Source organism: Pseudopodoces humilis, chromosome 1 (assembly GCF_049639895.1).
Source record: "Pseudopodoces humilis isolate 2021_Gansu_Grassland_sample_001 chromosome 1, ASM4963989v1, whole genome shotgun sequence".
NCBI classification, from domain to species: domain Eukaryota; kingdom Metazoa; phylum Chordata; class Aves; order Passeriformes; family Paridae; genus Pseudopodoces; species Pseudopodoces humilis.
In genome coordinates, this window is record NC_142200.1 from 138,164,006 (window position 1) to 138,187,803 (window position 23,798).

The following is a 23,798-nucleotide window of genomic DNA, read 5'->3' on the forward strand; positions in this document are numbered from 1 at the left end:
TGAGCTCAGACCCAAATGGATGCACATGAACAGTCTTCTGAACAGAAGCATTTCATTGTGCTTCATTGTCCATGTGGTGTGGTCTGTAGGGATTACAAATCCTAGCGTGCAGTGCTCCATCTTAATGGAAACAGTCTTGTTTCATGTGTTATAGCAGGAATATTTTGGGCCTTAATTCAGGCCCATTACTAAGCATGTGCTTAATTGTAAGTTGGCTACGTTATATTAAGCAGGATTCAAGCATATGTTAAACAGGACTGAGTGTGTGCTGAGAAAAGAATGAGGAAGTCTAAGTGGATTAATGACATTTGTTGAACTAGGCAGCCTGTGCTGTGCACGCTTATTCTCCAGTATTTTTCTTTCCATTCCCTTCCACTTCAGGGATGTTGCTCCTATCAGTGTGTTGTACCACGTATTTTTGCTACAGAAGATCTCTACCTGCTGACCACTGTGCCTGTGCTCTGCAGGAGTGACTTGGAACGGCACAGACCAGCGAGCACAGGTCTGTCTGTCTGTCCCACCGAGACTCCCACAGGCTTTGAGCCAAGCCAGGGGCGCTGCAGGTAACACTGCCTGAGCAAACACAGTCTGACAGAGTGACCACATCACCCTGTGATTTAAAAATTTTATGTGATTGCAACTGTTTCAGTTCTTGAGGAAAAGTTCACTTTTATAAGAGCAGAACGTAAAGGTCTTGTGCTCATTTTCTGTTTTAATTGTCACTTGTAAACCAATTATGCCTCTTGTTGTGCACTAAGCCTGTAACACAACAAAAATTTCACAACAGTAGCAAGATTCTTTCTACCTCATTGACATGGGCAATACTGTACCAACCCTGGCAATCAGCTCTGTGTCTTCCATAACAGAAATGAGTTCCAGCAGCTATCTAAGTCTGCCAGCTTTCCTGTCCACTTAGGGCAGCCATTTCTGAGGATTTTGGGTGGAATTTATTTCACCTTATAATAGTTGTCTAAAACCCAGGGAGATACTCTGAGCTAGTTATCCCCTGGTAGTCTGGGGAGAGAGATAAAGGCACCTGGAAAGAATGATTTATCTTGGTGATCAGTCCTAAGATGGGATTTATTTTTACTCCATAAGCCACAGAAAAACCCCACATACTCAGATTAGAGGACACACACATTTTTTTTGGCAGATGAATTAAGTGAAATAATGTGTTTTTCAATGCCTTTTCACCATTTTTATCATGATTATTTTTAAATGACACTTGCTTATGCTTTATTATTTTTAAATGACACTGCTTATGACTTGCAGTTTCATCTACGCAGCAACTCTGCAGCAAAATACCCTGTGTTTATTTCCTACCCAGGTGCTAACACTGTTTTCTGCTACATGTTCCCCCTACAACGAAATTAGTACTGGGCAGCACTCCTTTTGCCAGGAAAAAGCCTCTTTGGCAGATGACTGTTTCTCAGCTGTTTAAAAGGGCCTCATGAAGAGCAGTTTTGAATTGCCAAATGAAGATTAAAAGTTGCAAAGGAACAACAGGTAGGATAGTTTCAAACATTAGCAGTTTGAACATTAGCATCAACATGAGCTCTTCTGAAATCTAAATTGGAAATGCAGTGGTAAGTGTGGATGAGAAAGGTGTAACATTGGGGGAAGATAGGAAGTTTGGCTTACAGCTCTAATTTTCATGTGTGCATCATACAGTTATTAGACACCTGTGCTTGGGACTTGAAACTTGGCTGGTGGTGCATCCACGTGGTGTAAAATGGCATAATAGGACTTTGATCTAATGATATGACCTAATCTGGCAGGAAGGACAACTCTGGTCCTGACACTCCAGGTCTGGGTGAGCTATCAATTTTTGTGGATGAACATGCAGCAAGATCAGAGAGTTCGAAAGTGAGGGTAGCTGCTCTCGTGGACAGAGCCAACAAAGGCAGGCGCTTGGCAAATACAACCAATTCCTGCCTCTCTTATCTCTGACATGCTGCCACAGCTCTCCAAACACCTTTCAAAGGAAACGTGCTGCCGTCGGGCCAAAGTAGCACTGTGTGCTTCCACTGGCTCGGACTCACTAGGGTGCTGCAGTGGCTGTGCACGTAAGCAGGGAGGATGTCAGGCATTCCCAGAGGAGCACGTACTTTGCAGGCATCAAAGGAAGCTGAAACCCAGGAGCTGGCCCACAAACCATGTGTTCCTGCTGTTTGTGGCCTGCAAAATGCAGTGAAGCACACCCAGACAACCGAGGTACAGATGTGGGAACTCTGGTACATGAGACAAGATCCAGAACCAGTCTAGGAGCTGCAAAAATGTTTAAAGTCTGATTTATTGCAAATTGGCTGTTTTTTGGCTGTTGCATGTGATCAAAATGGGTCATCCTTGCCAAAGAAGGCAAATGCAATTCTGTCAAATAGCATCTAAGTGCTTCCTTTGCTAAGTGGAAACAATTGCTTCTCTTCACTTTGCAGACTCCTCTTGGTATTTCCTTAGGTGGCACTGACACAGTTCACAGATCAAGCATGCCAGTGCTGCTAATATTAAAGAAATAATTGGAACAAAATGTAGGAATGTTGCTTTTTTTTATTTCCCACAGCAGAATTTCAACTTCTACTAAGAAATATGCAATAATGTTACCATCTGTGTCGCTATATTCAGGCACATTGCAGCTAGGAGAGTGTTCCCATGCTGAAATACTGCATCATTATTAGCAATTACCAGTGTAGCTGTGTTATTAGCAATGGGATGTCTACAGCCAGTTTGCATCGTGTGTGCTGCTCTTATTTATTTTGGAGAAGCAACAAACATAAAATGTCTCTGCAGGACGCTGACATGGTGTGTACAAAGGCAGATGTCTCCTGCAATCTCAGGGGTGGACAGGGAGGAGGTGTCCGAGGGAACTGCTCAGGCACTGAAAGATACTTTCATCAGTGTTTCCTTTGGAAAAGGCTGCTCAAAAAAATGTTAGGGGAAAGGTGGGAGGGAGACGAAGAGGAGAGAGAAGGAGAGAGACAAAAAAGCCAAAGATGAAAAGTATTTTTCTTACTGCAGTCAGCTCAGAAGCCTTTTTGACAGATAATTGCTAATTATTTGAGAGAGATGGGCATTTTTCTGCAGGTAACTGTCTCTCATGCCTTAAAACCCTGTAGAGCTAGTCTGGAATAGCCTTTAACACCTACTTAAAAAAACCCTAAAGACCAGCAGATAGCAAATGGTCTATTTAACACCTGGGAAAAGCAGATACACTGTAAGAAAATATTAATTTCTTTTCAAAAACAGATGATTCAAGAGCGTATTTTTAGAGTGCCTTTTAACTTAGACACCAATTCAGTTTTCTGGTTACTGGGTCAGGGTGCTTATGGCTGCATCAGACACGGGACGATGCACGAGTGAAGTCCCAGGCTCAATGGCGAGGGAATGAGATCTGTTCTAACGTCTGAGCGCACAGTTGTGACTACTTCTCTTCAGAATTTGCCAAGAATGCACATTAAAAGAAGCTGCAGGGTAAAAAACTACAGCTGCCTGACAGACAGGCAGCAGCCTCATTTTGCACAACTCTTGTCTGTACTCTGCTGAAATAAAAACAACAGGCTGATTCATAACTTCTAAATTATCCATGTAAGAAAAGTGGATTTTCCCTTGCTATAATGAGAATATAGGAGCCTCCTTCCTCAGCGCCATGCTGGGGCAATGCTCCACAATCTGCCCCCTCACTGCAGCTGGTCCAGACCATACACACTACAACAGGCTCTAACAACTCATTTGCTAAAAGCCTTTCCATTGACTGGGCTTGATACAGTCCTTAAGAGAAAGCCTATTTTTGATCCTTTTCTCCAGATCTCAGTCTTGGTTCCAGATACTTTGGGAGGATTTGCCCTGCTCGCTGCAGCCACGACCCCATGCTCTTGCCATGGGTGGAGGTAAAGTGGTAAGTCCTCAGTACAAGGTGGAAATGGTCAGACAGCTGCAGCCCTGTGAGCTTCGGTAAAAACTTGCCTACACCTGGACCAAAGCTGGCTATTTTGGTCCTAAGTCCTGCCTGCCCTGAGCCTTAACACTGAGGTGTCCCATCTTCATGCTCTTTCTTTAAAAAATGTTTTCTGGGCTTAGCTGAGGGGACACACCATGACCCAACAGGGCCCTGCAACTGCTGTGTAGGGACGTGCTTGTGCCCTACCCCTCAGCCCTCCTCCTAGGGAAGGCCAACCCCACGTGATACCTCCATGTATTTTAAAAAAGACCAGAAGGGAACCTTATTTTCAATAAAAACATATGATCTAAAATATTAAAATTAAGCAGAGCTAGTGATAAACTAGTGTTGGCTAAAGCAGAAAGGCTGGGATAGTCAGTGAAATAAAAGTTCTGAAACATCATAACTAGATCTTTGTTTTTATGGAAACAAACATTTGGTTTACATCGATTTCTTCATTTTATCTTTTGCATTAAATAAAACACAATTTCTTTGATTAGTAAGTTGGATAAGGTGACCTCCTAGTCCCTTCCAACCCAAATGTTCCTAGGGAGGGTGAAACAATTCTAATACAAACCAGTAAAATTGTATTTTCATATAAGAATAAGAAAAATATCAAATTGAAAAGACATTTTATCATCAAAATTAAAATAAAAGTCATGACAAAAATTGAATTGAATACTTCCCCTTTGCTTTGTGGGGGAAGAGAACTGGGCACTTGGAATTTAAGACATTCCAGAATCAGACAATAGACTTTGCCAGGTTTATACAGTAGATGTTTACAATAAAATTTCCTAATGTGGTTTAAGCTAGTTTTTCCCATGATAAAGATATTTTCTACAAAAATCTTCAATTGTTAGCAATTGTTGCAACTGTGCTGCATTTTTCAGTGCAGCTCCCACCCCCCAACCCCGCCAGTCAAAACCAGCCAGTCATCTAAATAACACTTTCTCTGATGCTGAGATGGAACTCATCTGGAAAATTCTTGTAGTACTTTCCTGCCAAAAGCTATCTAAGATCATACCTTAGTAAAAAAGCATTTTCCCTCTGGGTTCCTTACTGGCAATACAGCAAAAAAGTGTTCCTTGGGATACAATAAATAAGCACGTGCATGCGTAGATGTGCAGATGTATGAGATTTCCCCAGCACAGAAATATACAATTGAGGTTACAGCAGTGACAGCTCCATTATAAACCCATTTTCACATGTTTGGAGCTTTCTGAGCTGTATTGTTTTGTCACAGAGGTTTACATTTGGCCCCTAGCTTATAGGTGATATTTTTTTGAGGTTTTTCAAAGTCTATTAATCCATTTTTGAGTTACCAGAGGGTAAAGAAATGCTTTTCCCACCTCTTAGATTCTTGTAGCCCTGTTATGGCATTGATTTTTGCACAGAAGTCTCTGCAGAGTTTAATAGCAATCAGCAGCCTGATGTGCCTTAATGACTTCCTCTGTGCGTTCAAAAAATGGCTAAACTTGACAAGTTGAAACCTTTCAAGGGGCCAGTGCTCACTGAGTAATAGCTCCCAGGCCAGTTTGGGATTATTATTGCAAAGCAGTAACAGAATAAAGACATTAAGATTTCCTTGAGTTTATAAAAACGTTTCAAAAATTAGTTTTGTCTTCAGAACAGCCCCTGAGTTTAGGGCTATGCATTCATTTCTCAGTTTGTGCACATCAGATTAGACCCACTGCAGTTATTGTAACTGCAGCAGGGAAAGATCCAAACCACTAAGGACATACAAAGTGGTTGGCCACAACTTCATTTACTTCACTAGAAACATGCTGACAAAAAAATGGTATAGTTAAGTGCAGGATGGGCCCCTTAATGTCACTGCTAGCTCCTTTGCACCATATTTTTGTGTAATATCTGAATGAGAACAATCCCCTGCAAACATAAGCCTGCACAACACATAAAAGAGCATGGCATAAGCAAGTTTCTTCTGTGTCAGTCCACCTCATTTGTCTAAAGCAGGACTGGCAGAAGACAGCTGTGGCACAGGAAAAGGATCCTGAAGCAGCCAGTGTGATCTTTGTACCAACCATGCCAGCAATTTACAGATCAGGTTCCTCCTGAGCCAAAAGTCATGTCCTGGTATTTAATGCCTTTCAATCAAATTTTTTCTCATTGGTGTAATCTGGCTTTAAAGCCAAGCAAATATGTAGCCACCATAACGATTTGACTCCTAATGCTATTTCATGTGTTCTCAGAGAAAAGGATGTTAAACTCAGTATTTTTTTTTGGGGATGAATTTTGATTTCTGTAAATTTTGATCATACAGTGAGGGGAGAAGAAACATAGTCATGAAGTAAAATAAATATAAATGAACAATTCAATTTCCTTTTGGTTCTATTTTTCTTCTATAAATCTTCCCTTCAGTGTGAGTTTCAGGGCTATGACTGAGGACAGAAACAGCATCAGGAAGCTGTGACTTTAGGAAGAATCTAACATTACCAGCTCTCATCATTTTTAGCATGAGTAGCATGAAATTTGGTTGCATATTTTAAAGCATCAGCTGTTGATATCACGGTATTGCCAAATTTCTCATTTATGGCAGAGGAAAGCACCCAAAATATACTTGATAAAAAATGAAACAGGAACCAGCAGTTATTTTTGAGATACAAGGAATTTTATAAAGTTTTACAATTTTTTGAGGTCTGACTTATGATGTCCAAAATTTGCAAAATTAATAAAGAAAACTGTTGTGTTTTACTGAGGAGAGTCTGAGTTTTCACATTACCTGTAGAGAGGAGATAGGGAAGGACAAGGCATCAGGTGGAACAAGTAAACCATAAAACAGCCTAAAATGTTCTGAAAGGAGGTTAAGAAACAAGGCAGATGACCCAGCACAGTACCTCATGCATTATGTGTACTCTAACAGAAAATGGTTGTGGGGTGTTTTTTGGCTTTGTTTGTGGTTGGTTGTTTTTCGATTTTATTTCATTATCATTCTTGCAGTTCAAATGCCTTTGAATAGTGTGCATTGAAAGGAAAATAATGTCCAAACTGAGAAAAATCCTACAAGAAACACTGACACCACTAAAGCGCTCTTTAAAAAAAGGGTTTTCTGGGGCCTAAACCAATTTTTTTCAGTCCAAACAAGACTGGGGAGAACGTTTGTCATTGACTTGGAGGAAGTCAAAACAGTCTTGCACACCCTACGTGCAAGAATGGGGAATGCTCCCCCCAGAGTAGACAGAACAGGTCTAAAGTCTTTTGTGTCATCTGCTTCCACCCAATAACAGCTTTATAGAAGTAAGTTTAGAATGAATAACTTAACAGCTGCCCAAAGCGGCTCTAAAGTGCTGCTTTCCCCTGCTGCACATGAGAAGACAGCCATTAGTGCTGCTGCTGCGAGGTTCACTGCTCCTTGGGGGACTCTGCCTGTGCAGAATGGCCTGGTTTTGTACTGGCAATGTGCACACATCTGAAATTGCTTGCACTTGGATGCTGTTTACTGCACAGTTTTGACTTAGTGCCATGTCTGTTACAGATTCTCCTCATCAGGGATAATGTGTCTCTTGTGAGCATGAGCCCTATTCTTTATTTTTGTTTGGATAACACTTCTCTCTGAACATCAGAAGATTGTCACATGCATTTTTACATAGCAGTATATTGTTAAAAAAAAATTAACAGCTAGAAGATGAACAACACAAAACAATGGCAAATTACTATTATACTGCTCTACATTTCCACCAGCAGTCTCTAAGGGTTTTGCAAACACTAATAAGCACATCCTCAGATATTTGAAAACCAGAGAAATATTGTGCTCTCTAAGGAAACAGAGGCACAAAGATGATGATTGACGGTCCCAAGATCAAGTAGTAGGAGAGAGTTAGCACTATAAAGAGTCCCAGTACCAGAGCATCCAATCCCACACACATTTCTTTAAAGATGTTAGGGTAAGAGAGGTTTGTACGTATACAGAATTACTTTGGTCTTTATTTCATCTACTTTTAAGAAGACCTACCCATTCTGCCTAAGTATTAAAGTGCAATCCTGATGAATGGCAAAACTTTAACTGACTTCACTCTGAGTTAACATTTATTCAGCTACAATACTGACCTTTCTTCTGAGAATTTCTAGGGAGCTGTGGAAGTGTAGAGTCAGCTCCTCAGTCAGCTGATATAAATCACTGGGGTTCTACTAAGTTTGGTAGAATGATCTTTAAACAAATTAGGAATACAGTCCATGAAAAACAGCTTTCTTTCTTTACATATTTAAATCAAAATTATCTGGTATCTCTCAGATGAGAAAGAGCTGAAGCTGGGATGTTGAAAGGAAGGATTTACTTTCTTTTCTATGCTGAGCATATGGGGACATGCAAAAGTTACCTGGTGATCAGACATTTATTTTCAGAGTACTCAGAGTTTGATTTCAGAGCCTCAGATGAGCGATGGTTACACCTATGAGCATGTTTGTACTTTGTAATTTCAGGTATGGGGGAGGAATAACTAAGAAGTTTGCATGTCATATAGAAGATCACAAGGTGAGAGTGTGCATATGGATAATTTCCATGGAGTAAGTGAAGTGCTTGAAGGTCACACCACAGTAATTTATGTAGCTGCCTAGTAACACAAGTTCAAAAAAAACCTTCCTGGAAAGCATAAGTTACAGCATGCAGAGGAACTGCTTAGCTTAGACACTTTGGCTAAGCTTTTGTTTGAAGACTAAAAGCTGGGAGAAAATGGATGTGTCAGGAAGGCCCTCAGTATGCACATCTATGTCTATATTGCTATTTGCAACTTGCAATCAGTAAGGCAATCCAATTAACTTTTGCTGACAAATTTAGGTAATGCAGGATCTCAAATCCTCTACTAGCATTGGTGACCAGTTATGTCACACAGAAGTAAGTCTATACACTGTTTTTACAGGCACTATAGCTTCACCAGTTTAGAAACCTTTATAGATAAAGCAGTACAGTCATTACTGCAAACCACTGACATTAGCAAGGTTTATTCTGCAAAACTACTGACATTAGACATCTTTATACTAGAATACATGTATTCCCCAGTGCATGCTGAATTGTTTTAACTATACACAAACAAAACCTTAATTGAAATCATTAAATTGGTGCAAAAATCAGTGCATGAAGACTAGGCTTAGAAGAGAAAGATTAAAATTCTAAGGAGTACACAGGTACAGTTAGTAAAAAAGTGTAAAAATGTGCAAAGTATAAGTATTATGGTAGAAGGAGTCTAATTGGCAAATGTGAGACTGGCGCTTGGAGGTAAGTTTTAAGTTTAGTTTGGGGAGAGCTATTTGTGTGGGAAAGGATGAACAGCACTGGTTTCTTGAATAATGACTTACTATAATGAAAAGAATGAGAAGCAATTTGGGCACTATTAGCTACACTGTTCAACAGTAATAAGGAGCTTGAAAATTATGTCAGAGAAATGAGATAAAGATGACTATTATACTGTTGGAAGGCCATCATCTAGTGTAGCTGTGGAGAATAAATGAAAATGGAAACCAGTAAGGAACATAATACTATACACTTATGGTATTTTGTGTTCAAGCTATTAACAGGTGCAGCTCTACTGGCATCAGTGGAGCTGTCTTCACTTGTTTCACAGCTCAATGTAGCCCTGTATCTATTTTATATATGTACATTTTATTGTCTGTGTGCTATAAGAACACATTGGAAAACTTTTGAAATGCATTAGAGCATTAGACTATGTGGAGTGGTTAAAATGTGTACCTGATTTAACTGCTTGCCATCTGGAACACAAGGAGATGAACCAAAACTGTCTGCTGTAATGCATGTAAAGAAGTTTTGGATTTAGGCCCAGATAAGAATATACAAATAGATAAAGTTTACAGAACTGTGACACAAAGTCCCATGGGTTTTCTGGGAATGTCAAAAACCACTCAGCAATCAGAACATATGCCTTCCACGTTAATATATCTTATGCCTCTGTCTCCAAAACAGATTATGGAGATGACTTTGAAACATGAAAAAAAAAAAAAAAGAGTCTTTATTTAAGAACTACCTTTGCATATTTTTTCTAGACTTAGCTAAAGCTACTCAAATGAAGCGACAGCCTAGGATTTCCTCTAAGAAGGGCTTTTAGCATGAGGGATGTAAGCCTCTCATTTTGCATTTGGCAAAGTGGTGTGATCACTATGGAAATAGGCAGTGTAGCCTGCGTTTCTACATGGTGATCAAGCTAAACCTTTTCTAAATTGCTGATCTGCTTTCCTTGATACAGATGAATACATCAGAAGAAAGTCGGTAGAAGTTGTCTGGCTTAATGACAGATTGGCATAAGAAGGCAAACTTTGATTCCTACTCATGCACTTAGGAACTTGTCCAAATATTCACTAGTAAGACCTAGGGGCTGGAGAAGAGCTAATAACCTATTTATGGTGATCTACTGTAAATTTCTCTGCAAACATCTGAAAACCACTGTTATAAAAAGCAATTATTAATTTGTGTAGTGCCAGAAATGTATGTCCTACTCATTAGCCCTGCTCAAGTGAGTCTGTTGTTTTAATTGACTTCACTGTGACTGTTTATGTGAATGAGCAAAACTTTGGCTTTGAGGGAGCATTGCTCAAAGCTCGAGGCAGAATAATCACTCTGGTGTGAATAGACCTCTAGTTTTCTCTAGGTTACCAGCTTTCAATTTAATAAGGAGTGTTGTAAGAAAAAAAACCAACAAAAAAAGGGAAAAATACTACCAGTATATTTTTTTCAAAGAATGGCCCCAGCTCAGGGCTGAGATGTGAGCTCAGTCCTGCCCCACCTGCAGTGGGCTGCTCCAATCCCACTCCCACACCACAGCTCTGATGGGCTGTATCTTCATGACATGATGGGCACAGAGCAGCCCAGAGCACAAATGTGCTGGGAGCCCCAGTGCTGGGAGCGTAGGGAAGGGATGAACCCAGGCTCTCACCCAGCATGAGGCTCAGCCCATCTGTATCTAGGGGAGGCGTGGGACGTGTGGCCAATGCAACTCCACGTCAGTGTGGAAGGCAGCAGACAACTGCCCAGTTTCTCCTGAACAACAGCTGGTTATTGTGCTTCTGGGATGTGCATAGTTTCTTCTGGAAGAAATCATCACATTAAATGGGTGTCTCTTCCACATATGGAGATACTTTCTCAATGGTCCTTTTGTGCCATCTAAATTCTTCATTTTATAGTATTACATAAAATACTTATAATGATATTAACCTGCAAGATGAGTCTAAATATGCACAATCTGATCATGTTTAAATAATTATAAAGTTCACACAGTTCATAACCAGCTCTGCAGATCACAGTTTCACAGTACCTTATGTGTGAGAAACAATCAGAAATTTGATTTCTGAGGTTACACTTTTAAAAACCTTTGATATTGCCCATGAAAATCAATTTCCTCCATGGAAGTTTAGGACTTGGGAAGGGGGTTATTCTCACATTTTTGTGAATTCCTACAGAAAAGCAAATGACCTATGCTCCCAAAAAGTTGGCAGGTGACTTATTAAACTTCTCTCAAATCTCCTTCAGGAAGTTCATTAGAAGTCTATTTGGAAATGGCCAGGTGCTTGCTTCCCACAGTGCAAGAGGGAAATCTGTCACCCTGTTTAAAAAATTGTTTGGTTACTCAGGATAAAGAAATAATCATTATACCAAGCTGTGTGGTTTTATGATGGAAAACTGTGGCTTGGTGAGAAAAGTACCAAGGTCAATGCAATGAAAAACCCACAGTGAACTCAGGCATGATTTCCAAAGTCAGTGGTGGATAGAGGCCAGGAGAACAAAGTCTTTCCTGTAGTTCACTTGAAAACAATTTTTAAGATTATGGATAAAAATAACTCTCTAGCTTGAGAGTTTTTAGCTTGAAAAAATATCATTAGAAAACATTTTTAAAATGTTTTATAAGGATTGCTAAGGCTGACAAAATTACCTTGTTTGACACTGGATCCTGTCCTACAATACTATGGCCAAGTCAACTAACTGGAAAATAGTAGGGCTAAGCCTTTTCCATTCTTTATTCTGCCAAACCACTGCCTCTTGCAATCAGGATTGATTACAAACACCCAATTAAGAGGCATTTGGAACATGATCTGAACACTAATCCTGTCTCTTTTTCTCTTTATACCTAATTATCAGCCTTAAGATGGGTATTAGTGCTTTAATTAGTAGATTTACTTTAGGAACTTCTGCATAAACTAAGGAATCTATAACACAGACATAAATACACGTATAAATGCACAGCCCTAAAAAGGTGCAAGTAACATATGCTTATATCCAAGCAGTTGGGTGTGATATATAAGCCTAGACATATACATGTGAGTGCATGTATATCCAGCTTCAGACATAATTTCATTCTTTGGAAATACTACAATAGAAAATAATTTAATTTGGTTTTGCATTAGCTGTAAAAAGATCTCTGTATCATAATTATCAAATAATTATCTGATGCTATAGGTTGCAATAAACTATAATTATGAAACTAAGAAACTAACAGAAACACATAAGTTTTTGTTTCAATTAGATTAGCACAGGAGAGAAGGGTGGAGAGAAGAGCAGTGTGGGGTTGACCGAAAACATATTGAGAGTTTCATGGAGCTAACTCAAACAACTCTGGGTTTCAATTCAGAAAGGACTTAGACCTTTGTTCTGAATTTGTTTCTCTGTGTCCGCAGAAAGGATGAAGGATTAGGCTTAAGGGAATCCATATTTGACCTTCAACTTTTTCCTGCCTGAAGGGCATCTGGTCATAGCGCATCTAGACAAAATTCTCCTCACGGTTAAGTGTTCAGAGTAATAAAAAATATCCATATATGACTGGTTTTATAGTTTTCATGTGCTACTGTATAGAGACCCAAGTCAAGACTTTCCTGTGACAGGGGATGCACCTATACACAGAGTGCACTGGGCTCTGCATCCCTCCCCTCAGCTCTGAACACAGGCCAGCACAGACTCCTAGCTATGGCCAGGAAGTTTGACCATGGATTTCCTAATACGTTTTCCTGAGAAAACCCAAACTCAAACCACTACTCTAAAAGAACAAACTGTTAAACAGTTTGACAATAGAGACACTTGCAAGAGTTAACTGCTTGGATAAAAACCAAAGGAATTGTTTAATTAGACTGTATAATCAGAAAAATAATATAATTTCCAACTTCTTCTAACTCTCATTAAGTCCCTACAATAAAATAACAGCATCTTTATCTTTAGATACTTGCATCTGTGTGGGAAAATACATGTGGAATCTTGTGGCAAAGAGAACATTATATATACTTTCATAATGCAAAATCTTAAAATTAAGGAAAAATTTTTGGGATATGAGTGTTTTCTGCTTCCCTGATCCTGCACGGGGTCTGAGTTGATTCCTTTCCTTGACAGAAACCTTTTCTGTGGCCTTATGGAGGGTACCAAACAGCAGAGGTGTCCAGAAGGGCTGCCTGGGTCTAGCTGAGTGCTCCCTGAGAAAGCCCTTCATGTGCTTTATATAGAGCAGAGAAATGCCCTCGAAGTGCACCCAGAAACATGAGATACCACAAGGTCCCCAAATCTGCTGCAACAACTCATCTCAAACTAAGCCAAAACCACTTGTTTCTTGTTTTAGGAATAGAATGAAATATGGCCCACTTCATCCCTTTAGTACTTCCAATTAATCTCTTGGTAACCCCAAACAGCTTTTGAGTGAGACAAAAAGGATAAGATGCTGCCTCTTCAGCCCTGGTATGGCCTTCCCAGTGTATTGGTGCCTACATCCCACTTTGGCTCTGACAGAGAAATGTCCAGGTCACTGCCCACTGCCTGGGCAGTGCAGCCCAGGGTGGGGTGAGTCCCCACGTGGGCTGTGTGGATTAGTGAATCCAGTTCAGAGCAAGCAGGGGAGCGTGGGCATCCTTCCAGCTGCCCTCAGCAGTGAGGGGGAAGCAGTCCCATGTCTCCTGGATACTCTGTCCTGCTGAAATCCACTAAAAGGCTGTGCTGATGCTTAGTTGATAGGGCCAAGCCAGTCAAGCCATATTCTTTTGGAAAGCTCAGAGGCCTTGGCTCTTTCAGACCTCTCTGCTCAGCAGTGGGCACACACATCCCCTGCCTTCCACAGACCTGGACAACTGTTCCTGTGCTGCTCTGCTGCTCACCATGCCTTGTCAGCTGCAGGAACTCTCTGCCTGCCGAGCCCCATGGTGGCCAGACAGAGGGAATTAGGAAGCTCTGACTGGCATTTGCTGCCCAAACAACTAATAGAGTCATTAACCAAGCTATAGGGCCTGCACCAAACCCTTCCCCACAGTCATCAAGACTGGTGGGAGACAGCTCTGTGGGAGTGGAGGGCAAGGTTCCCACTGCTCCCACACGCAGTGGGGCCGCACCAGGTCCAGTGTATCTCTACCCCTGAGATGTCCTTGGGGCAGTTTGTGGGAGCAGCTCAGGGCTGTCCAGGCCCCAGGTGCACCTGGGGCAGTCAGGAATCAGCAGCTGATGGCAGAACCCTTCTGGACAGGCTCAACAGGCAGCCCAGCAGGATGGCCCATGGGTGGTTCTGCAGGTGGGCAGCAAGGACATGGGCACTCCTACTCCCATCAACCCAAAGGGCTGGAACCGTCTCTGAGCAAAGGAACAAACGTGAGGCACAAGGCCTGCGCAAAGCAGACCTCGCTGCATGGCACAATAGGAACCAGGATTTAGACAAAAGCAAATGAAAGCTTAAACTATGCAGAAGCTAAAGAAAGGCTGAGCCATGACTTTGCTTGCCCCTGTTTATTTTACCAGCCTGAGTTTGTTATACCTACAGTTTTGTAGCATAAATCCATTGACATTATTTAGAAATAAAATGGATGGATGAATTTCTAACATCATTAAGGGCTATGGCAGTTATGTGGAGCTGTACTTTCACTCTGTAGGTCTGAATACCTATGCTTCCTTATCCAAGGATCTGGAGGAGCCATTTTCTTCTATATAAACAAACATATCTATGTTTTGTTCTGTATTCTATAACTAACCACAATTTCTGTGCAACTCTACTCTCATCCATGCAACTAATCCCTAGTAACTGCAATATGAAGAGTAATTATCTATGACAACTCTCCTATAACTTGCATTTTCCCAAAATGGGCAAATTTTCCATTCTGAGGGATTTGACAGCACTGTTGTATATAATCCACAAGTGTTAATCAAGAATGATACTTATTTTCTACATCTATAAATGATGGCCATTAAAATAATAGTGCTGTGGCATATCTATGAAAACCTTGTAAAACAATACAGTCAAGTCTAGCAACAAAGTTAATAATTTGTCAGTAAGGAAACCACTGTTGGGCTTTCTCTACCCAACCCTCCACCTTTCTTAAGCCCTTTTCTTCTGAAGCTTCACATTCATTTTCTTAATGTTTTTAACCTAGTGTCTGTGAAATTTTTATTGCTCCCTAGATAATGACATCTGATCTGAATGTAACCACACACCTCTTTGCTCAGCAACATTTGTCACAAACCATTATAAATTATCATGCTGATAGTGTGCATTGCTGGGAAACCGGAAAAGTTCCATAAATTCAAAGTACTGTATCAGTGACATTCTTGTTTATTATCTAGGTATAAAGTTTTACTAGATTCAAGATGGCTACATTTACACAGCAGGATACTTCAGCAACACGAGATTTGTACAGCTTGCACCAAGTGCTGAAAAGCATCTACCACATGCAACAAACACTGGAGCACTTTAACTAATATGTGGCCATATGTTTTGTCTCTTCTATTCGTTTTAGCCATGTTCCTGACTCCAAGAATGCATGCTTATTATTGGGACTTGCTTGACAGAAGGCAAAATGGCAAACAGAAACTACTTTTCTCTTAAAGTACAACAATAATTTCTGTTTCTTGGCTTCCTGAAGAGGAACACTCATTAGAGTTAAATGCTAAAAAGAGACTGTGAATTTTTTCATTATATACATCCTTGATAACAATCTGTGGTCGACGTGTTTGTGTACTTCCTCATGAAACCCAGTATTTCCATAATGCTGGTACAGTAGTCCTGTCTAGAAGATTCTTTATTACATGAACCTAGCTTGTGCAAACATATTTTTAATTATTTGCGTATCTTTATTCTTCAAAACTGTGAAAGTTGAGTCCTTTGGAATGCCTCCAGAGAAAAAGGAATTTTAACCATGTTTACTTGAAATTTAAAACAACTCAAATGGTTCTGATTGTCAGAAAAACATACATATATGAATTTTATTAGCAGTCATTTGAGAAATACTTATTCATTAAAGCATAGCATAATAAGTAGGTAAATCAAGGGCATATTCCTAAATTAATTCCAAACCCTAACATACAAAGAGACTAACTGGGAACAGCTTCAGTAACAGCTAATGCTTAAATGTGCTACTTTTGATTCTCCTCAGAGAATCAACCTTTCACCAGTTTTACATTTCAATACATCCAGCTCTCTATGTAAAGCAATATTTTTTAAAGTTAGGTAAAGCCTCTTGATTTTCTAGTTGGCACTATGGAACAAGAAGGTAACCTTTCCAAAGTCAAAGTGTTTCCCTTCCTGGGCTCAGAGGGTCCCTGTTATTAAAGCTGTTTTCAATGCTAACTAAGGTCCAAGTTGCAATGAACAGCATTATAAAGAGGATTTTGGGAGCTAGGCCAGCAAGCTAATCTTCTCTAGTCTACTCTAATTGTATGGGACATTTTTTGTTCCCAGACATGAATTCCCTTATCTCTCATTTTCTATCTGCATTTCATATTTAAGTGGTTATTAATTTCCAGTGCTAAACCTTTCAATAAACTAGAGTGTAACCTAAATTACACATTTCTAGATTGCAGACTGAGTTACTAATAAGCTAAGCATATTAGAAAAATAAGATGTACTTAGCTGGAAAACAAAAAATTTTGTGATACATTTATTACATTAATGGCCCGTTGTATTCAATACTCAGTAGAAGGAATGCGAATTTTTTAAGTAGATGCTGAAATTTCAGACCACGGAGATTTTTGACAAATTCCTGTTGCTGAAATAATTGTTCTGGTCCTAAGGCTTTGTGGGTTTTTTGCACAAATACAATTCCTCTCAAGTTAAAAAGAGCAATTTTCAATATAAATGAAGTAGCAGCTGAGTAATTTAGCATAGCCTAGAAAATTAGTGTTTCAGCAGAGACGAAATAATGGTAAAGTCATCACCATCATACACTGCAAAAACAATGCAAACAACCCTGTTGAGAGACTTCCTTCCACCCACTACCATCTCATTACTGCTTTGGGCTCCATTTCAGGGGCAGAAATAATGCAGTGGGGAGAGTGGACAATGAACACTGAGAAGGAAGCAACAGAGGGAGGGAGTCAATCCTTTCCCTGGACCCAGTTCAGCTCAGTCTAGCACTGTTTAGCACAACACTGTGACACAAAGATTACTTGTTCTTCAAATAATTGTATGCTGTACACCATTTTACTGCTGCCAAAGACCATGTTGGTTTTACAGAGTTGGAAAAAACATGCATTCTAGCAAGGGAGAAAAAGGATTTGACACTGAAATATGCTTGATTTAATTTCCTAATTTCTCTCTAAGAGGCAAAGATTTTAATGACAAATATTTCAAAGCATTAGCAGTGTTCCACAGAATGAAAGCAAAACCTGTATTGAGAAGACACAGAGAAGTGAACCATTGCCTGAGTACAAGACATTAAAAATTAAAGAATGGGAAGTCAGCGTGTGAACATATGGTGTGAATACAAGCTGCAGCTCCAACACCACAGCAAAAACTCATTTTTGCTAAGTTTAATTTTATAAGCACAGGGTTTTCCTGCTTTATCACTCAACTATGGCACTGAAATGATGATCTATAAGTGGTTATAAAGTACCACAAAAAAGAAACTAAGCACCACAAAGCATCACAAAAAACTTCATTTTAAGAGAAAACAATAATCGTGATCTAAGTAATAAATTCATTAAATAATAGGACAAAGGCGTGCATGGTAAAAATTAAGTGCTTGAATACAGTTGCTCTCTTTCCCTAAGTCAAACACTCTCATCTCATGGTCTATCACAACCACTCCCAATAAAGTGAGCATCATTTTCTGGGACCAAATCCTGTATACTCCCATGAAATACCAAACACCACTGGCTATTGACTTTAATCTTTCTGACATGCAGAGAAAATCTTGATTGGTAGCATTAAAGAACAGCAACTCTATTGCAGTTATCAGTAGGGGATAAAATATTATGATACACAAGAATATTTAAGTAACTATGATACTCCAGAAATATTTAAATAATGAATCACTAAAATATTTTCTTCATTCAACAAGCAGGCTGAATTCAGAGGGCATGTTGAAGAGGAGAATGATCTGACCATATGTTGCCTTGTGCAAGCTGTGAGATTTACAGATTTGGGGAAAAGTGGAGAACAGCTTCTGGGAGGTTCCGATTCTCCTCCTCACTTTTGGAACGGGTGCTAAAAGGGAATGCGAGGACAGGGGACAAAGGGAGCCTCAGCTCTCTCCTTCCTCCTCTCAGGGTACTACAGGAGAGCAGGAGGAGGGGAATGAAAAGCTACTGGCTAAAAAAGCAGAAAGAAGGAAATATGACTATCAGCTCTCCAGTCCACCGTCCCTTGAAGGGTGAGGGTAAATGCCAGACTAACTCTGCGTTAAGATTTGGAAATTTATAAATAGCCTGTCTTTTCCATGGGCTGTTTGTATTCGTGGGAGTACAAAAGGAAAAGGAACTCCTTTTTCAAACTCAAAGAAGAGACTTAAAAAAGCAAGCGGCCCAACAAAAGGTGCCTCACCACAACCGCACCCCGACTCGGCGCATCACCACCGCTGCCCGCTCTCAGCGCACCGGGCGCGGCTCAGGCGCAGCTTACAAACCTCGGCAAGCTGCCAAGACATTTTCAGCGCGCACACACAGCCCCGCTCGCCCCCGGCCGAGCCCGCCCGCCCAGCTGCCCGCGGCGGCCGGCAGGTGGCACCGTGGCGCTCCGCAGAGCGGCTCCAGCACTCACTTGCAGTCGCGGTCCTCCAGGTCGAAGTGCGGGTTGAAGTTGATCATGATGCGCTGGTAGGGCTCCGGAGCCTGGATCAGCCACTCGCACTTCTGGCTGGGGTGGTAGGACTGCGGGTAGCCGGGAGACGTCAGGTACCCGGGGCTTAAAATTTTGATCGTGTCGCCACACTTGTCTGCGGAGGAAGCAAAGACGTGGGCTGGTCTCGGTGCCCCCGGCAAGCATCCGAGCGCAGCCCGAGGTAGCGGGCTCGACAGACTGCCGTGGGAATGCTGCCGGGCCGCAGCCTCCTTCAGGCTAACACAGCATCCTTCTGCTTTTAAAGACATCTGTGCTACTTTATACCGGAGGGAAGAGTACTCCCTCTCCATCCCCCCTTCCTTAAATCCGGTGGCCGGACAGGCAGCAGGTAGCAGAAGGCACCCCATTCCTAAACAGTGTGCTTTCAAAAAACCTCCCCACTCCAACAGTGCCTCTTACACTGTTAAGAGACCTTTCATCCCCATAACCGTGTTAATGTTGGCTAAGAGGGGTTCCTGGGAAACGATTAACTCCAAAAACTATCCTCTTCTTAAGTACAAAGTTTTGAGTGGGAGGAGATGTTAAGGGATGCCATTTGACCCCCTGCCCAGCTATGGGGTAAGTCTGGTCTGTGTCACTGACCACTGGGATTGTATTGGTGGATCCAAGCTCATTTGCAGGAGACCCTGCCTTTGTTTTATCAGTCCATAAATCTAGGCAGGTTGAAACTATCTGTGCTCTTCAAACCCAGGGTAGAAGAGAACAAAGTAGCTCTAATGAAGCAGAAATCATCTGCTATTTACTCTTTCAAGGAAGTTTGTTCATGCTTGGAGACTGCATCAAAGTAATGGAGCAGAACAACCTCCCTTCCTCTTCCCTTCATTCCTTCCTCCCCTGAACAACAACAAAGATTTATTTCTAATACCAAAAGAGTTGCAAAAGTTTCTAGAATCACAAAGGGTGCCTGTGAAATGTGGTATGCTGCATCTTGCTCCTTGGGTCAGCACTGTCAGGGTTGCATTTTAAGGTTTATAGGAAAAATAAAAAGGGACAAAAAATCCAACCTACACAGTCACTCACTTCACTGTCCAGTGCAGGTTTGTGTTATCACTTTTTTACTACTATGGGCTTCTTTCTGTGGATCTTCAGGTAGGAAAAACTCTCTCCAAGCATTGGTTGTTTAATTTTGAGCAATAAAACATGTCAGTAAATTATGGACAGGAAGAATGTCCCCACTAAAGCAAGACTATATATCACTACACCTCAATAATATTGTATACAGGCTGCAGTGCTCTAAAACATTAACCGTGAAAGAAAAATGGCAATCCTTGCTCTCAGCATGAATTTATAAATATACAGGATTTTATTCTAGGAAAAACAGGTCAAATGGAAATGAATGGGGAAGTGCACATCAAAAATGCATAAAGCAACACTCTTTATAGAAATTATTTGCCATAAATTAGGAGGGAAGGGGTTGATAGGTACTCAGATGTATGGTCAAGATCCAGATACTGCTAAGCACACTGCTGGGAAAGGCTATCTTATTATATTTCTGCTGTGCCTTTACAAACCAGGCTGTTTTCCTCTGACCAGAACAAAAGGCATTGCTGCTGAAAGCTCAAAAGCTGTCACTGGTGATCTTGCTAATCCGCTGTCTGGGGCTCTCAGGGAATCTTGCCTTTTCCTCCCTGTGTAAGCATACTCTGAAAGTGATCTTGTCTCATTAAGCCCACTCCAGCCCTGCAAACAACATGGCAGAGTCTGGCATCTGTTAAATGCCTGAAATAAAGCAGTGCTGCTTCTAGTCACTTGACAGAGTCACTTCAGAGGGTACTGAGGTGGACTCACTACCACCAGCACTCCTTAATCTGTGACTTCTGGGAAAGTGACAGTGTATTAAGATAATGCGGTCTGCTAGACTCCTTGGCTCTGTGCAATCTCTCTCACACTTGATTAAGAAGAGCAGTTTCTAATGACTTTGGACCATTAGTTCCAAGTAAGGTTAATGAATTAATTTAGTGGACACTAATACTGCATGTAGGTGAAGGTGGCATTAGTAGGTCTGGTAGGTTACAAAGGAGGTTAATGGCCTTGGTGACTCCAGCAGGACCACCACATTAACCACTTACAGTGGAGGCTTCTGCCCAGCAACTTGCTCTCCTCCCCTTCTTTTCACAGGGAGAAATGATCAACAAGAGCATGGGGGTGGCCCCCTTCTGTCCCTCAGAGGTACAGGGTGGCAGTATGGGTCTATATGGGAGGCAGCTGCCCACACCCAGAGCTGGGCTGGGGGGATGAGCAAAGCGCAGCTCTCGGAGCATCCCCACAGCAGGCTTGGTGCACTCCTCAAACACCAGTGCCACAGTGCTGGAGGAGGAAGCTCATCCTGATTAAACTAAGCAGCCTCCTCAAAACATATTGGGAAAGAGATTAACTTCCATCATAAAACATGCGATTTTAATACTCTTGCTTGACACTCCACTTGTGGTCCCTTATTAAAACAATATACCAGTGTAAGTGGAGGGTGCTCTCTTCTTTTAATTACTTTGATTGAAAACCCAGTCAGGCAAAAGTAAATATTTAATAATTAGTTAATAATAATTGCTCAGGATTTGTCAGGAAAGGAAGACTCACATGAGCTGTTTCATGTGCAAGAGCTAAACGTCAAGCAGTCCCACAATTAGACCATCTTTAAAAATCCATCATGCAGTGAAATACTCACAGTACCCTGGCATTGTTCGGGGAAGGAGGAGCACGCTGCTTTTAATTAGTTGTGTTTTCGAGGGCTGCCTGACAGTAAACTAGCCACACCACTCATTCCTTTAAGGAATTTCCCGTCTTGGAAGGGAGTCTCGAGCATTCACAGAGAAGCTCAGCTCCCCTCTTGGCACAGAGTAAGTTGCACGTAAACTGCAGACTTGGGAAAGGGGTACTCTAGAGAGTTCTCTGTGTGAAGACTATTCGCAGGTACACACACAACTAGTAGGAGACATAATCTAAAATTTTACGCTTTGGAAAACAGAAAGAGCGGGCGGGGAAGAGAACCTTCCCTTTAAAGTGTTCATTATCTTTCAGATATCGAAGGAGAGACGTTTAATTGCCTACGGGACGGGACATTATTAAGATAATTGGCTGTCCTGATCTAGTGAGAATGAGCAGCCTGCTTTATACAATAACCCGAAAGAGGAGAAAATAAAGTCGGAAGGCAACGTCAGAGCGGGCGACCCTCAACGAGGTCTGTGCCGCATCCCTCCTCCGGCAGAAAGTTCCCCCCAGCTGGGTTTGTGTGGCTGCCGGTCCCACGGCCCGCCGGGCCCCACCGCCCCGCAGCTGCCCAAGCCGAGACCCAGCGTCCCCGTGACACTCACCGCTCCGCAGAGCCCTGGCGAGGGTGAAGGTGAGGGCTGCACAGTGCAGGAGAAGACCCCAATCCATTTTCCCTTCCGACAGCAGGGAAAGGAGGAAAAAAATAAAAATGCCCTCCAAGCACAACTGTTCCTTAAATTTTCCAGCAGGAATCAGGAGCAGAAAGCACGGTCCGCAGGGGCAGTCTCGGGGGCAGAAGGAGGCTGGCTTCTCTCTGTGCCTCAAGCCGCCCGCATCCTGTCATTTAGCTCTGGCTCCCTCTTCCTTTCCCCACACTTGTTCCTTTTCCAAGCGCCGCTGCCTCTGCCATTCCCAGCGAGACTAGAAAGCCAAGTGAAAACGAGGGGAAAAAATAACAAAAACAAAACCCAACAAACACACAAACAAGACAGACAAAAAATACTGGCGGCTGCCTGCACCTCCGGAGCGCTCTGCTGGGCGAGGGTGCTCTGCGGAGGGGAGAGAAGGAAGGGAAAGCGGCCGTGAGCCGGACGCCGGAGTTTGGCAAACTGCGTCCCCCCTGCCCGCCCCGCTCTCCAGCGGCCGCGACTCCCGCGGGGCCGGAGCCCTGGAGCCCTGGAGCCCCGGGGCGGCGGTGCCCGGCGGTGCTCGGCGGTGCCCCGCACTCACCTGCCCCGCCGGGAGGCGGGCGAGCGAGCGCGCTGCCGCCGCGGGGACTCCCGGCCGGCCGGGGAAGTGGGAAGCGCCCGGGCGGCTCCTGCTCGCAGCCTGAGGAAGAGGAGCGCAACTCAGCGGCAATAAGAGAGGCCGAGGAGCCGCCGTCTCCCAAGCCCCAGTCCCCTCCCCCTCCCCGCCCTCCTCCTTCTCCTCCTCCTCCTCAGCCCCCCAAGACATCAGCAGCGCGGAAGAACGAACAAACAAACACGGCAAGCCCCAGCTCTGGCACTCAGCCGAGGCGGGGACTGGCGAGGGGGAAGGCGAGGGGCGGAGGGGGAGCGAGAGGCGCCCCTCCACAGCAGGTAGAGGCGATGCGGGCGGCGGCACCACCTGCGCCCGCCGCCCCGCGGGCTCCTGCCCGGCCCTGCCCTGCCGTGTCCTGCCGTGCCCTGCCCGGCCCCACACGCCGACACTCACACACACACGCATCCCTGCCCACCTCCCGGCTCGCTCGCTTCGGGTACCCCGTGGGAACCCTGCTCCGTCCCTTCCCGAGCCATCCCCTCTGTCACCTTTCCCTCCTCCGCCCCTATCCCCCCCTCCCAACACTCTCTTTTTGTTTCGTGCGAGAGTGCGTGTCCCTCGGAGTCCCCGCCGTTTCCCCAGTTGGACACCACCGTCCCTTCCTGTCCTAGGGGAGGCTGGCTGTGCTGATGTGGGGTGAGCTGCCAGGACCCCCCCGTCAGAGTACCCCCAGGTGTCAGCCTCATCTGCCTACTGCATATCTGCATCTCGGGGGGAGGTCTCCCTGTATCCCCTCCCTTCCGACCCTTTTCCCACCACCCTTCTCGCCCACTCTTGCTGTCATTCCCGTCTCTCTCAGCTGCTGTTGCAGCTTTGCCCCCCTT

At 42.9% G+C, this 23,798-nt stretch overlaps 1 protein-coding gene across 6 annotated transcripts in view; it reads right to left on the bottom strand.

Annotated features, from left to right (window-relative positions):
* Window positions 1-23,036, bottom strand: part of NRP1 (neuropilin 1) — a 122,778-nt gene extending 99,742 nt beyond the window's left edge. For 4 of the 6 annotated variants that reach the window (XM_088051848.1, XM_088051842.1, XM_088051836.1 and 1 more), the window contains exons 1-3: window positions 22,903-23,036; window positions 22,275-22,721; window positions 18,886-19,060 (exon numbers count right to left, since the gene is read on the bottom strand). In XM_088051848.1, the coding sequence (XP_087907974.1) occupies window positions 18,886-19,060; window positions 22,275-22,341 (242 nt within the window). In that variant the 5' untranslated portion in view covers window positions 22,342-22,721; window positions 22,903-23,036. Of the gene's footprint in view, window positions 1-18,885; window positions 19,061-22,274; window positions 22,722-22,902 lie in introns of those variants that run through there. The other 2 variants (XM_014248578.2, XM_088051834.1) reach the window with 2 other exon arrangements.
* Window positions 23,037-23,798: the final 762 nt, after the last annotated feature.